General features: G+C 38.9%; 1 protein-coding gene and 1 pseudogene across 2 annotated transcripts; both read right to left on the reverse strand.

The window, feature by feature from the left end:
• Positions 1-274: 274 nt before the first annotated feature.
• LOC144037317 (prostaglandin E synthase 3-like) lies at positions 275-8,027 on the reverse strand. 2 transcript variants are annotated; one of them, XM_077548715.1, is made up of 8 exons: positions 7,838-8,027; positions 6,603-6,716; positions 6,198-6,267; positions 6,021-6,119; positions 5,850-5,936; positions 1,395-1,448; positions 1,276-1,306; positions 275-1,193 (listed from the first exon to the last, which is right to left on the reverse strand). In XM_077548715.1, the coding sequence occupies exons 1-8, from the start codon at positions 7,855-7,857 to the stop codon at positions 1,174-1,176; spliced, it is 495 nt and encodes a 164-aa protein (XP_077404841.1). In that variant the 5' UTR covers positions 7,858-8,027; the 3' UTR covers positions 275-1,173. The 2 variants fall into 2 exon arrangements, with proteins under 2 accessions (XP_077404841.1, XP_077404833.1); XM_077548707.1 differs by having other exon boundaries at positions 5,850-5,939.
• Positions 8,028-8,747: 720 nt separating this feature from the next.
• LOC144035674 (general transcription factor II-I repeat domain-containing protein 2A pseudogene) lies at positions 8,748-10,154 on the reverse strand (annotated as a pseudogene).
• Between the last annotated feature and the right edge of the window lie 2,383 nt (positions 10,155-12,537).

Consider the following 12,537-nt stretch of genomic DNA (forward strand, 5'->3'; position numbering starts at 1 on the left):
AGAAGCGTAATCGCTATCAAAGAGAAGTTTTTAAATCCTTGACGTCAGTAGCCTGTGATAACTTCATGGTCACCTCGGAATTTCCGCATTCACGAAGACCGCTTTGTGCAGTGCTCTTGTGGCAGTTTTCATTACCCTATGGCGTGTAGTGAAATTGTATCATTTTAGCATCAAAGTACAACAGTTTAAGATAGCTAACCAAGGTTTCACCTTCACCAACTCGTGTCTGTTCAAATCAAAATACATAAATTGTTACCAGCAAGAGAGCGTCCAATATTTCTTAAACAGTTTATTAGAAATATGTAGACAATAAAAATGAATGTCCACTGTAATTCAACATGTCTTCCCATACATTTTGTTGACAGTGCAAAATAGAATTTGGTCATAACACACCACTGCATGTGTCCAACAAGGTTCTGTTTCACATTGATGTGATGCTGAAGCTAAACCAAGCTTCAAGTCTGCTGCTGCAAATTAGTTTCAACTTGATCCTGCAGGCCGAGTGCATGTTGGTATGTTGGAGAGAGGACCAGTTAAGGTATTCAAATGGGTGAACTCCATTTACAATACTTGATTAGATGGTCATTGGACAGATGTAATGTTTGCCATGATTCATATAAACAAGGAGTAAAGGGAAACATGTAAGCAGGAAATTGAAGTTACAAAAACAAAAGACCGGCTTCCTGGTCATCTAATCACAGCACATGGAAGGCTTTAGAGGGACCCCAGCTTAAAAAAAAAAAAAAAAAATATTATTATTATTTGTTTTTTTAACAGAGCAAACTACACTATATACCTAATTTAAAACCACAACATTTGACAAAGGTTTTACTAATCATAAACCACAATTCTGATATAGTCAATCTGATCAACACATATTGCTCAATTGAAGACAATCTTTTCCATCCATTAAGATGTGCTTCGTTGGTCATAGAACAGTAAAGCAAGATACCTGACGTGCAGTACAGCAAATGGAAGTGGAGATAGCTGCTCTGTATTACCATGCATGTCAACCTTCACAGGAGCGGAGAGCAGCAGCTATGGATTTAATTATGGCTGCCGACAGTACATTAGTTTTTTCCACTGCCTTAAAAAAAAAAGTGTGTAAAAGTGTCGATTTCTTTTGCTTCCTTTGTCTGCTGATCGTCCTTTCTTTCCGGAGTATCAGGGCCTCTATTCCAAATCTGGCATTTCTGAAAGCAAAGGGAAATACAATTACACTTTCCACCAGCAAGTGACTGATAACTTGATGTTACATCGGAACGTATTTCTTACTTTCGTCATCGTCGCTGTCTGCAGACTCATCCTGGAAAAAGACAATGTGGTGACAAATCAAGTAAAAAATTCAATGAGAAACATACAGTAATCTGGTTAAAAACAAAAATGATTCTTACATCGTCACCATCTAGATCAGGTTGGAAATCACCACCTCCCATGGTATTCACCATCTGCACCATGAAAAGTGGAAAAAGTTGTAAAAGCAAACTGCAGTGGGGTACTCATTTGTCGTCGCCGCTCCCTTATTATGTTCACACATTCATAAAGTGCATGGAGATTCATATTATACTACGTAAGGAACACGGTTCCATTAGTTTTGTAACTTTCACTAATTGCAGACAAACCAAAAATACTAATTAAAAAAAACACTCCTGAAAAATTTTCCGTCAGCCATCTAGTGCTTTCAACATTGAATAATCACAGAAAGTAAAACCTGCTAAATCACTACTACAGTTGAACATCCTAAGTCAAAAGCAATCAGTTTCATGACGCTGGGTCTTCAAAGTTGTGCTACATTTTACATAAACGTAATTTAAAATAAATGTTTTTGTTCTGGGGTAAAATGGCCACCTCCACAAAAATCATTGACTGTGAAGCTATGATCTCATATTTTAAGAAGCATTGAGAGAAGTTAACCACTGTGTAACAAAAAAAAAAAAAAAATCAACTTTACTAACTAGGGGTGTAACAAAAATAATAAATCGGTTTTGATTTAGAAGATGCACTTTGAAATATACAATTTATTGGGGAGATGTACAACCCCCTACTAACCCTTTGAGGACGCATGACAGACTGGAAGGTTTACAGAGGAATACTGACACCTAGTGGCACTTTTATAGAGAATGCTATAATTGCTAATTGTACATAATTGCCTATACAGTCTTGTACAGGCACAGGTCAAACTTATCTCACTTCCTGGTGCCATTCAGTTGTGGCATCAAAACACACACACACAAACAGTCATTATTTTTTGCCCCGGTAGGTTACAAAAAACAAAACAAAACAAAAGCTGTGGCCGCGTGTGGCAGTGTGTCTGTGCTAACAGACCTGTCATGTGTAAGTGAGCCACCACGACTGTTAGTTGTGTGTCGTCCATGTTAAATAAAAGGGTTGGCTTTGATTTATGCGTCTCTGATGTTTGCGTACATACGGACACAATAGCGTGCGTTACTGAGTGGTGACAAATCAAAACACATACTGCGCTGAAATCATTTGAAAATAAAAGTCCCCTGCAACGTTGTCAGCGGTTGCATATTAAGAGAGTAAAAACTTCTGTGCGTGGCATTATGTTGTGCTGACCAATACCATGAATGAAACGATGTTCCTCCTCATTTAATTGATGAAGCACCAGGGGTGGCAATCTTTGGACACCTCACGATTCGATTACAATTCAGATATGATTCGATTATTGATCCATTTTTAATTTATGTATATTGATGCAGTTTATACTACTCATTTCTATTCATCTCACTAAGTATTGATCACTTGGTACAATGGATATAAAAAAAAAAAGCCTCACGGTTCGGTCAGATCACGGATTTGAATCACGGATCAGATCATTTTTGGGATCAGCAAAAATAGAAATAGAATTTTGTCTTTATTTTATAACACTTGCTCCCATTAAATAACAAGATTCAACTCAAATGATCAAATATGTCAATTTAGAATGTAAGCCATATTTGACATTTTAAGATGAATGTTTTAATTTATTTGAAGGAAAAATGTTTTAGAAAGAAAAAGAGAATGAAAATTATTCTAATTATCTTTTCTTTCTTTCCTTTTTTTAAAGAAAGAAAAATACACCAAACTGCAATTTAAGGCACATAACTCCTTCTACATGGAGAGTGAATGACAAACTAGCCTATGTTCACATCATTGTAAAAGAGCCAAAGAAAGATAAAGTCACAGTTGTCGGACTAGCGGTACTTTAAAGGCAGACAGCTGTGCACTCACTGCTAGCAGCTAGCTGCTAACACCGGAGACCAATCACACAAAGACAGCGTAATTAACTAGATGATCTTTCTTAGCGCCCTAAATTATCCATTGATAAGATTTCGGGATGGCGACGTGTTGATGCTGGCATGTAATGGCAATGAAAAACTGCGATAAGGCAATCCGAAATGTGTAGAAGGCAAGTCAAGCTTGCCCTCAGCCGGTCACGCCACCATGCAGGCCAACTTCAAAATAAAAGTGTGCTAAGGCTATTGCATGGCATCAACATATTATTTCTTGAGCTTTATTTTGAACTTAGCCTTTGTTCAGGCGGCATGCTACTTTATTGAACGTTTGTCGCTTTCTTGACAAGTCACAGACTAGTTGCAAGTCACACAAAATGCTCCCATACATGCTACTTACATGATGGATAAGGTTTTTTTCTCTGCCATCACAGTGAATGTGGACTGATCTTATTGCCGTCATGTGAACGTGCCTTTAAATTAAAAGCAGCTTTTTGGATCTCACGACAAGGTTGGCATCATCCATGTTTGTTTTCGTCCGGGAAATGACAGTACAGCGCTTCTGAGTTCCGCAATATTATTCTGTATATTTTTATTAACATATTTTAACAATCGGAATGTGGACGTTTGTGGCTCGGTTCAGACTCGGCCATGTCTGAATTGCGATAAATCTAAGAATCGGAAACTTCCCCTACCCCCATTGTATATATATTAGGGGTGTAACAGAAAGCGATTTGAACCGGAAATCCGGTTTGTGCGCCGGCACACAAACTCATGAATCGGTTTAAAAATAGCTTGAACCAGCCGATGGCCCGGTCAAGACGTTAAAGATCGATTTTATGTTGCTGATAGAACTGCTCAAAACGTTTATTTTTTTTTTTAAACAACCGATCGATCGATTCAATGCCATGAGAATGAAATATCCTGGATGAATGAGAATATTATTCACAAGCGAGCTGTTGAAACTGCATTTCCTTGACTATTAAGTCACGCGAGACTTTGCCCGGGAGACCTGTTCGTTTGGCGTGGGTGAAAAAAATAAAGTCACGCAAGACTTGTCACAGTTATGTGACGTCAGCACTGCGCTTTCAGTTTGGTGACAGAAGTTGAATGGGACGCGGTCACGTGGACAAGATTCATGTTAAAAGAGCATTTTAAAAGACTGATAGTTACTAATTTGGTCTGTAGCATGTCAGAACATTAAATTTACATATGCAAAAATGTTGCGCACTGTTTTCCCAAAATAAAAGCAGATGTTTGCAAATTACAAGATTTAGATCATTTAAAATCAAACAAGATCAGGGTTGGCCAAGTTCTGCGCTCGATAGCCCCTATGTTTCTCTCCACTAACACATGATTCATGATCGGGATCGTTATTAGGCTTCTGCAAAGCTTGCTGATGAGCTGATCATTAGATTCAGCTGCGCTGAAGGAGGGAGACATAGAAAACAGGCTGGATAGTAGCTGTCGAGGACCGGACTTGGGCACCACTGAACAGGATATTCAAACGATTAATGGAGTAGCAAAATAATTATAAATTAATTTGACGATTGACTAATTGTTGAGTAACCAAATAATCGTTGCACCGCTACACCGAATCGAAATCCTACTTAATCGAACCTAATCGTTCCATTTTAAAATCGAACCATCTTTTATCGGATCACACCCCATGTATGGAGATGCATATCAAATCGTCTTGATTGGAGAGATTTAAACCCCTAATATATATGTTATGTGCATACTCATAACTGCCATGTAAGTGATATCATTGAGTCTACATTAGGGCTGCCAAGATTAGTCGACTCGTCACAACAATGTTGACGACCAAAGTCGTTGATAATTAATAGGTACGGAAGCGTATTGCATTCACCAGAGGAAAAAAAAAGTCCTGTTTTTCTGACTAATTGAGCTTTTGTTTTTTTGAGTATTTTTTTCTGTTTTATTGATTTTTCCCCCGTTGAGTTTTTTTTCTTTCTGTTTTTAGAAAATATATATTTCCTCTGTTTTTCTGAATATTTTTGGGGAGTCATTTTTCCGTTTTATAAAATAATTATTTTCTGAAAATTTTCCCCGTTTTTCTGAATATATATATATATTTTTAAAGAGGTTTTCCATCAAAGATTAGAGAACGAACAACAATACAGTATACACATTTATTGCTTTATTGAGAGCCAGTAAGTAAACATGACCATCTTACAGCATATGGAGGTATGCGGGAAAGTGTCCGCTTCCGCTATTAACGAGTCTGCAACAGGTCACTTGGACTTCAGAGGTAAAAATAATAATAATAATTACTTTGAAAACCAGAACACCAGCTCTGTTTTTCGGAATAATTTTATTTCTTGCTTTTTTTCTTAAAATATTTTTTCCCTGTTTTTCTGAATCTTGCATCTATTATGAATTACGGAAGCATTGGTCAGCAAACTCACGTTTATTAACAACCAAAACAGTTTTTGTTTGGTCATGTTGACATTGAACACGCTCCCTCACTGTCTCTCGCAAGTTGCGACCACGTACAGAGTGTTGCGCATATGAACTCAAAGTAACAGAAAATGACGTATTTGCCACGAGACAAAACACAAACATAGTTTCAATGTACAGCTAAAGAGTACTTACATCTGAGAATTGATCAAAGTTGCCCATCTCCTCTTCTGAGTCATCCTCCCACTCTTTCCAGTTGTTAAAGTCAACACTGACCCATCTCTGCTGTGGAGACACACCCCATTAAAAGTCATCTAACCCGCTCGGTGCATTTTAAGCAGACGGCATTTTGAGAATGCAACCAACCTGAGCCTTCTCTTTGGTAAGCCTCGGCCACGACTTGCCCGGCTCTGCTTTTCGCAAGTAGCACAACACAGATCTATCTGTGCGCTTGTGTTTGGATTCCTGCATTTACAAGGACAGTGATGGTGAGGAAATGAAAAAAAAAAGTACATTTTGGTCAATGCTGCTAACTAAACTTACATTTTGATCGATGGCATCAAAGAGTTCTATTTTGTTTTCATGTGTGACATTGTCAGTTCCTCCAACACAACTGTGGGAAAACACACAGTACACAATTACTCAACTTGTCCTATTTTGTCTTTCAATGTGACAGTCATTCACATTGCTAGTTTCATGCATTAACCAACCAGTGGAAACATGTTCACATTACAAATACGGTGCATGCATATTAAATATTTGGATGGCTTTATGGCTACCACCATTTTGGAGAACATTTTAGCTCTGTGATAGACAGTTAAGATGGCAGCTCCAATGTGAGTGACAGTCTATGGATCAAAACCTCCACGACTTTTTAAAACCAAAACCATCAAAGACACTTTAGCTGACACAGTCAAATTGTCCACAGTAATTATGATGCATACATACCTGAAAACACATTTAGTTTTATCAAAAGTGACCTTTACATCTTTGCTGTCCACTACACAGAACTCTATAAAAACAGAGTCCCTCCTATCGTACCACTTGGCACTTGCCGGATGCCTGTAAAGAAACAGCAATGAGAGCACAGCAATTCATTTTAACTCATCAAACAACACTGGTGTCAAGCTGAATCCTTGCACCTCCAAAACCATCACTTTTCAGAAGACACCAAAAAAGCCAAAAAGTTTGTACAACATTGCTTGTCAAAGAGTGCAAGCCATGTTCAACTCTTCACATTGGCCAATTTATAAAAATAACAGGCCACACATGCAGACTGACCAATAGTAAAGATTTGTAAAAAATATATAAAATTTACCAAATTGTGACATGAAGTTTCAGCCCGACGTTAGTGATTTGCACGGTACTTTGTAGAATGACAAAAGAGAACTCAGATCTTCAAAAGGCCCGGAACTATAACTATTCGATTTATAGTATATTATAGAAATTAAATGGAATTGAAATCTAAGCATAGATCATAATAGAGCCAGTCTTCCATTAAAAGCCAGTATCAGGTAAAGGCAAGTTACAGCGGGTCTCAATATCAAAACACCACCTAACCGCACTAAAAAAATAAATAACTGATTCGAGAGGGCGAATAGCTCCTGTCATGGTGTGTTGGAATATCTGAATAATAAGCTGCCTATAAATGGCCACTTTCCTCTACAATGCAATAAACTCGTGGCCCCACGAGCCAAATAATCTTAATAGTAAGCGTAAACGTTTTGTATCCAATAACGTTAATATTCTCCCTATTTTTAATATTTTGCGAAAGTGCAATTTGCTAACCGTAAAAAATCAAAAACGCCGATACAGATGTGATCCTCATTAGAACCGGCTCGAATGTCGTTGAATGAATGTCTCTGTGCTAGCCAAGCTAACAGTTGAGTATGGCCATGCGGTGCACCTGACATACGCCATAACGTCATACAAAAGTAGTCGCAGTTCCAAGAAATCATCGCATACTACAGTAAACACTAGTGGGCAGAGTATTTGAAAGAGTGGTCCGAAATTGTCGGACAGTTAGCAAGTTAATGGTAGCTGAGCTCACAGTTCACCGAGGTAAAGGCCAGCCTCCCGCCATTACCGCAGCATGTTGTCGGGCGGCTAAAACATTAGCCGGCTATACAAGCAATGTCTCCACATTTCAGCTTGAGCACCGGGCCGTGTGTCACACAACTTACATTTCTTGGCTTGATGTCATTGTCTTTTTCGGAGACAGGCCGGTTTCGTGTGAAAAGAGCGCTTATCGCCTGCAGAGAGAAGAAACGCTTGCTGCCACACACAGGCAACGTAAAACGTCACCACCAGCCAGTGAAGGAAACACTACAGTGTATGTTTTTACGTAGTGTGGGTTTGAGAATAGCAACGGAGGGAGGCGCACGTCCGACCCTACTAGACTTTTCTAGAGCTTTCAGCCACAGCTGCGGCGGGTGTCGCCTTTAGGAGAAATGAAGCCACCGGCGGCCATCTTACGTTGCCACTCACTAAGGCCGTCTAACCTGAATACATATAGCGTTTTCACGTTATTTTCTGCCTCTACGGTGAAAATGACAACGTGTATGAAATACAGTTGGTACCAATAAGTTAGGGAGAAGCGCTACATGTACATTTCATTGCTAAGAAAAAGGCTTTTAATTTTCTCTTGTAAGGCATATCTCTGGATGCTACTCAAAAATTCATATGCGTTATGTTGTCAGCACCATCAACAATCAAGTGAAAATAAAGCCCATCAGGAAGAAAAAAAATGCTGTGAAATGCAAACCTAACCTATGTGAGTCATGACGTTGAGAAAATATACTGTAAATCAGGGGTGGGCAATTAATTTTTATCGGGGGCCGCATGAGAAACCTGAATTGTGTCAGAGGGCCACCAACTTTCTTTCATTGTAAAATGCTCAAATTAAATATTTTGAATAGCTGGTACTGATAATCAGAAGAATAAAACACTCTGTAAATATTTATATTAGGTTATGTGAAATTGTGGTGTATTGGTTAAATAAGAAAAACAATTATTGAACCAGTGCAATTTATTTTTAATTTGTTAATCTCCACAAACAATAACTTGTAATGTTTTCCACCTCATGTTACCTCTTCAGTGAGAATAATCCAGTCTGTTCTGGGCTTGAACAAGGGCAGTGAAATCTGGCGAAATGTCTGAAGTGGCTATGCGAAGGACAGCTGAGAGGTGGTCATCAGTCATAGAGGATCTGTGTTTGGATTTGTTGAACTTCATAACTGAGAATGTCTGTTCACAATGATAGGTAGATCCAAAGAGGACTAGGATCCTCTGAGCATGCCTCCTCAGGTGTGGAAAGTTCTCCTCTTTGAGGGCGGAGTAAAAGTCCAGCAGTGAGACTGACTTGAAGTGATCTGTCAGAAGTGTGTCAGACTGCAGATCAATGAGTTCCATCTGAACTTCACTTGGTGCATCATCCACACTGCAGTTGAAGGGAGAAGAAACCATGTGCATTTCACTCTCAAGAGTTTTGAAATCTTGAAATCACCTTGAAAACTCTGCATGCAATGCTTCTAACATGGTTGAGTACTTTTGGAGATGATCACCTGATCTTTTGGCTTCCTTAAGTGTTGGCAAGTGGGTCAGAATGTTTTCCTTCACTTGGCTTGAGAGAAGCTGCAGTTTTCTCATGAAAGCCTTCACTGCACTGTACATCTCATGCACAAAAAGGCCCTTGCTCTGCATTTTGACATTTAGTTCGTTCATTAGTGCAGTCACATCCACAGCGAATCCGAGGTCTGCCAACCAGTCGTTATCTGAAAGTTCTGGGACGTCATGACCTTTCTGAATACAGAACTCTTGAATCTGGTCTCTCAGGTCCCAGACACTTTTCAGAACCTTGCCAAGGCTGAGCCACCTAACAGTGCAGTGATAGCTTATGTCACCATGTTCAGCCTCATTTTCCTCCAACAAAGCAACAAACTGTCTGTGATTTAAAGCTCTCGCTCTGATGAAGTTAACTATTTTAGTGACAGCATCAACGACATTTTTCATTTTTAACACTGTCTTACACAACACTTCCTGATGTATGATACAATGCAAAAATGTCAATTTCTGATCAGGGTTAATTTCTGTCACTTTATCCTGCATTCTCTTTAAAAGTCCAACATTTTTCCCGGTCAGATTTGGACAACCATCTGTTGTCACACCTGTAAGCTTGTCCCATTTCAGGCCTAACATGGCCATACATGCATTTACCTCTCTGAACAAGTCATTACCTGTGGTTGTCCCTTTTATTGACTGCATGGCTGCCAACTCCTCCGTGATTTGAAAGTCTGCGGTTATCCCACGTAAGATGATGAGCAGCTGGGCGGTGTCACGTACATCGCAGCTCTCATCCAAAGCCAGAGAAAAAAAGTCAAAGTCGGCCGCTCTGTTCTTCAGCTGAAGCTCTAAGTTTCCCGCGATGTCCTCAATCCACTTGGTTATAGTGCGTCGGGAGAGTGACACGTTCTCAAACGCGCCCTTTTTCTCTGGGCACATCAGCGCAGCAGAGTCCAATAAACACTCCTTAATAAACTCTCCGTCGGAAAATGCCTTACTTTTTCTGGCGATTTTGTGAGAAATGACATAACTTGTCCTGACGGCTGATTCTCTGGGAGTGTGAAGTTTAGTGAAAAATCCTTGTTGGGTTTGTAGTTTTGCAAGCAATGCATCAGACTCCATTGCACGCTCTTCACCAGACAGATTTCTGTATTTATCTTCATGCTTGGTCGTGTAGTGGCGATTCAAATTATATTCTTTAAACACAGCAACCTGTTTACCACAGACTAAGCACACTGCTTTACCTTTAATTTCTGTGAAGAAATATTTGGCAGTCCATGTCTTGTTGAAAATACGGAATTCATTATCAACTTTTCTTTTCTTGGGGTGTTCTGACATCTTGAGGGTAACCTGGCGCGAGTAAAAGTGCTACGTCTACGACGTGCATACGTAGTGACGTAACACTTTTCAAAATAAAAATTCAAAATAAAAGTTAAAAAAAATTTTGTTTAATTTATGGTGTTTATGATTGGCCTCACGCGGGCCGGACAGGGACGTACAAAGGGCCGGATGTGGCCCGCGGGCCGTAATTTGCCCAGGTCTGCTGTAAATGGTCGATGCAAAGTTGCAAACAGTAAAGTTCGTTCTTTGCGAGGCTCTCATTGCTAGCGATGTAATGATAACGGCAATGTCGTGATATCGTGATCCCATGAATCCGTCATACTTTTCAACACCTTCGTCAAAAAACATTACTTTTCACCCGATTCAGCTGAACACAGCATTGTGAACTACATAGATCATGATGCTTTGTACCGCTGAGTCAATAGGAGCATATAACATGGCCAAGACTATTTCTTAGTCACTGGCACTTCTGTACAAAAACACAATATTGTTGGGTTGTTTTTTTTCCCCAATATGAGCTTTTTCTTCTTTAATGCTATCGTGAGTTATTTTCTATTGCATTAAATAAATAAATATGTTTATAATTGTGTAAATTATGTTTTGCCATTCACGGTCTTTGCCTCTACGGGATTCGCCATTGTCATTTTCTTTCATTTGGTCTTTTTCTGTGCCACTCTTTCTCTTTCTGATATCTAGCTTTACATTTGACTGAGCCTCCTATGACTGCTGCGAAGCTGAGCTAACTCAGAGTCCAGTCTAGACAAAGCATGCTGTTTGGCTGTTGCATATCAAAGAAAATATAATATAGTGCTTTAAAAAAAAAACAAGCTAACTAATGTTAGTTCAAAGTAAGAGAAATGTCTCTTTTGTATTAGATTGCTTACTGTTCAAGGTAATGGTTTTGTTTTGTGTCTTTGAATAATGGTTGAGTCTGTTTTTTTTTCTACTTCTGTATTCGGCAAAACAAATTCAAGCAAATCCTTTCGGTACAGGTTACTGGCAGAGCCTTCGTACGTATGTTTCTTTTTTTTGTGTGTCTGTGCGTGTGTGTGCCTTAAATCAATGTTTGCTAGACTAGTTATATAGCCTAACCTTATAAAACTGAAACAAAAAAATTAATAAAAATATGACACACATTTAGTCAAACTCATGTTTTACAGTGATAACTTATCCAATCTTAACTTGAAATGTATTATGTTAAAACATGACATTTAACCAATGATGGAACAGTGTGATGTGTTCCATTGTCCACACTAGGTGGGGGAGATCCCCTTGTAGGGGTTTGAGCGGGACAAATTCTGGAACCGGGATCATCTGATGCAAAGTCTGATAGTGTGGAGAACATAAATCTGCATTCCAACTTGCTGCAGCAGGTGAAGAAGCAATAATAGACACTGTAATTACCAACTGATTTGAATGAAATCGATTTGACTGTACAGTATATTGCAAAAGTTTGATGAATGTAATTCATGAAAACCCCTAGAACTTACATTTGTGATTTGTTTCAAACTAGTACCTTTTCTGACTGAGTCATGTTTGCACAATGCCACCAACACTTGACAAAACTATACACTTGTCATTTTTCCAATACTCCACAGAAACCTTTTAGTAGCAGATGTAAGCACAAATCTCGAGAGAAGACCAAGACTGCCAGTTGTCAAAATATTTAGTAATAGAGCAGCAATATGCATCGTAACGTGCTTTTTAAGGGCTAAATAGTGCTGTTACAGCAGCTTTTTTGACATGCATAACAAACATAACCAACATTGCCAATTGTACATGTCACTGACATGAAAATGACTGACATGATGTCACAACAGGAGCGAGCGATGACAGGGGAGCAACAGAGGCTTATTGAAGAAAATGAGGGTTACGTAGAGGAAAAGACATTGCAAGATATGAATAAGATTGAACAGGTACTACTTTTAGTACTGCTTATACTGTGCACACAGGGCTTAAAGTAAAAAAAAAATAATCTTGA

This window comes from Vanacampus margaritifer, chromosome 1 (genome assembly GCF_051991255.1).
Source record: "Vanacampus margaritifer isolate UIUO_Vmar chromosome 1, RoL_Vmar_1.0, whole genome shotgun sequence".
NCBI classification, from domain to species: Eukaryota; Metazoa; Chordata; class Actinopteri; order Syngnathiformes; family Syngnathidae; genus Vanacampus; species Vanacampus margaritifer.

What these genes read in the sequence shown, in the direction of transcription:
- LOC144037317 (XM_077548707.1), bottom strand. Translation starts at nt 7,857, where the DNA reads ATGACATCAAGCCAAGAAAT. An exon ending in ATGACATCAAGCCAAGAAAT is followed by an intron (nt 6,717 to 7,837) that starts GTAAGTTGTGTG and finishes GTTTCTTTACAG; the next exon opens with GCATCCGGCAAGTGCCAAGT. An exon ending in AAAACTAAATGTGTTTTCAG is followed by an intron (nt 6,268 to 6,602) that starts GTATGTATGCAT and finishes GTTTTCCCACAG; the next exon opens with TTGTGTTGGAGGAACTGACA.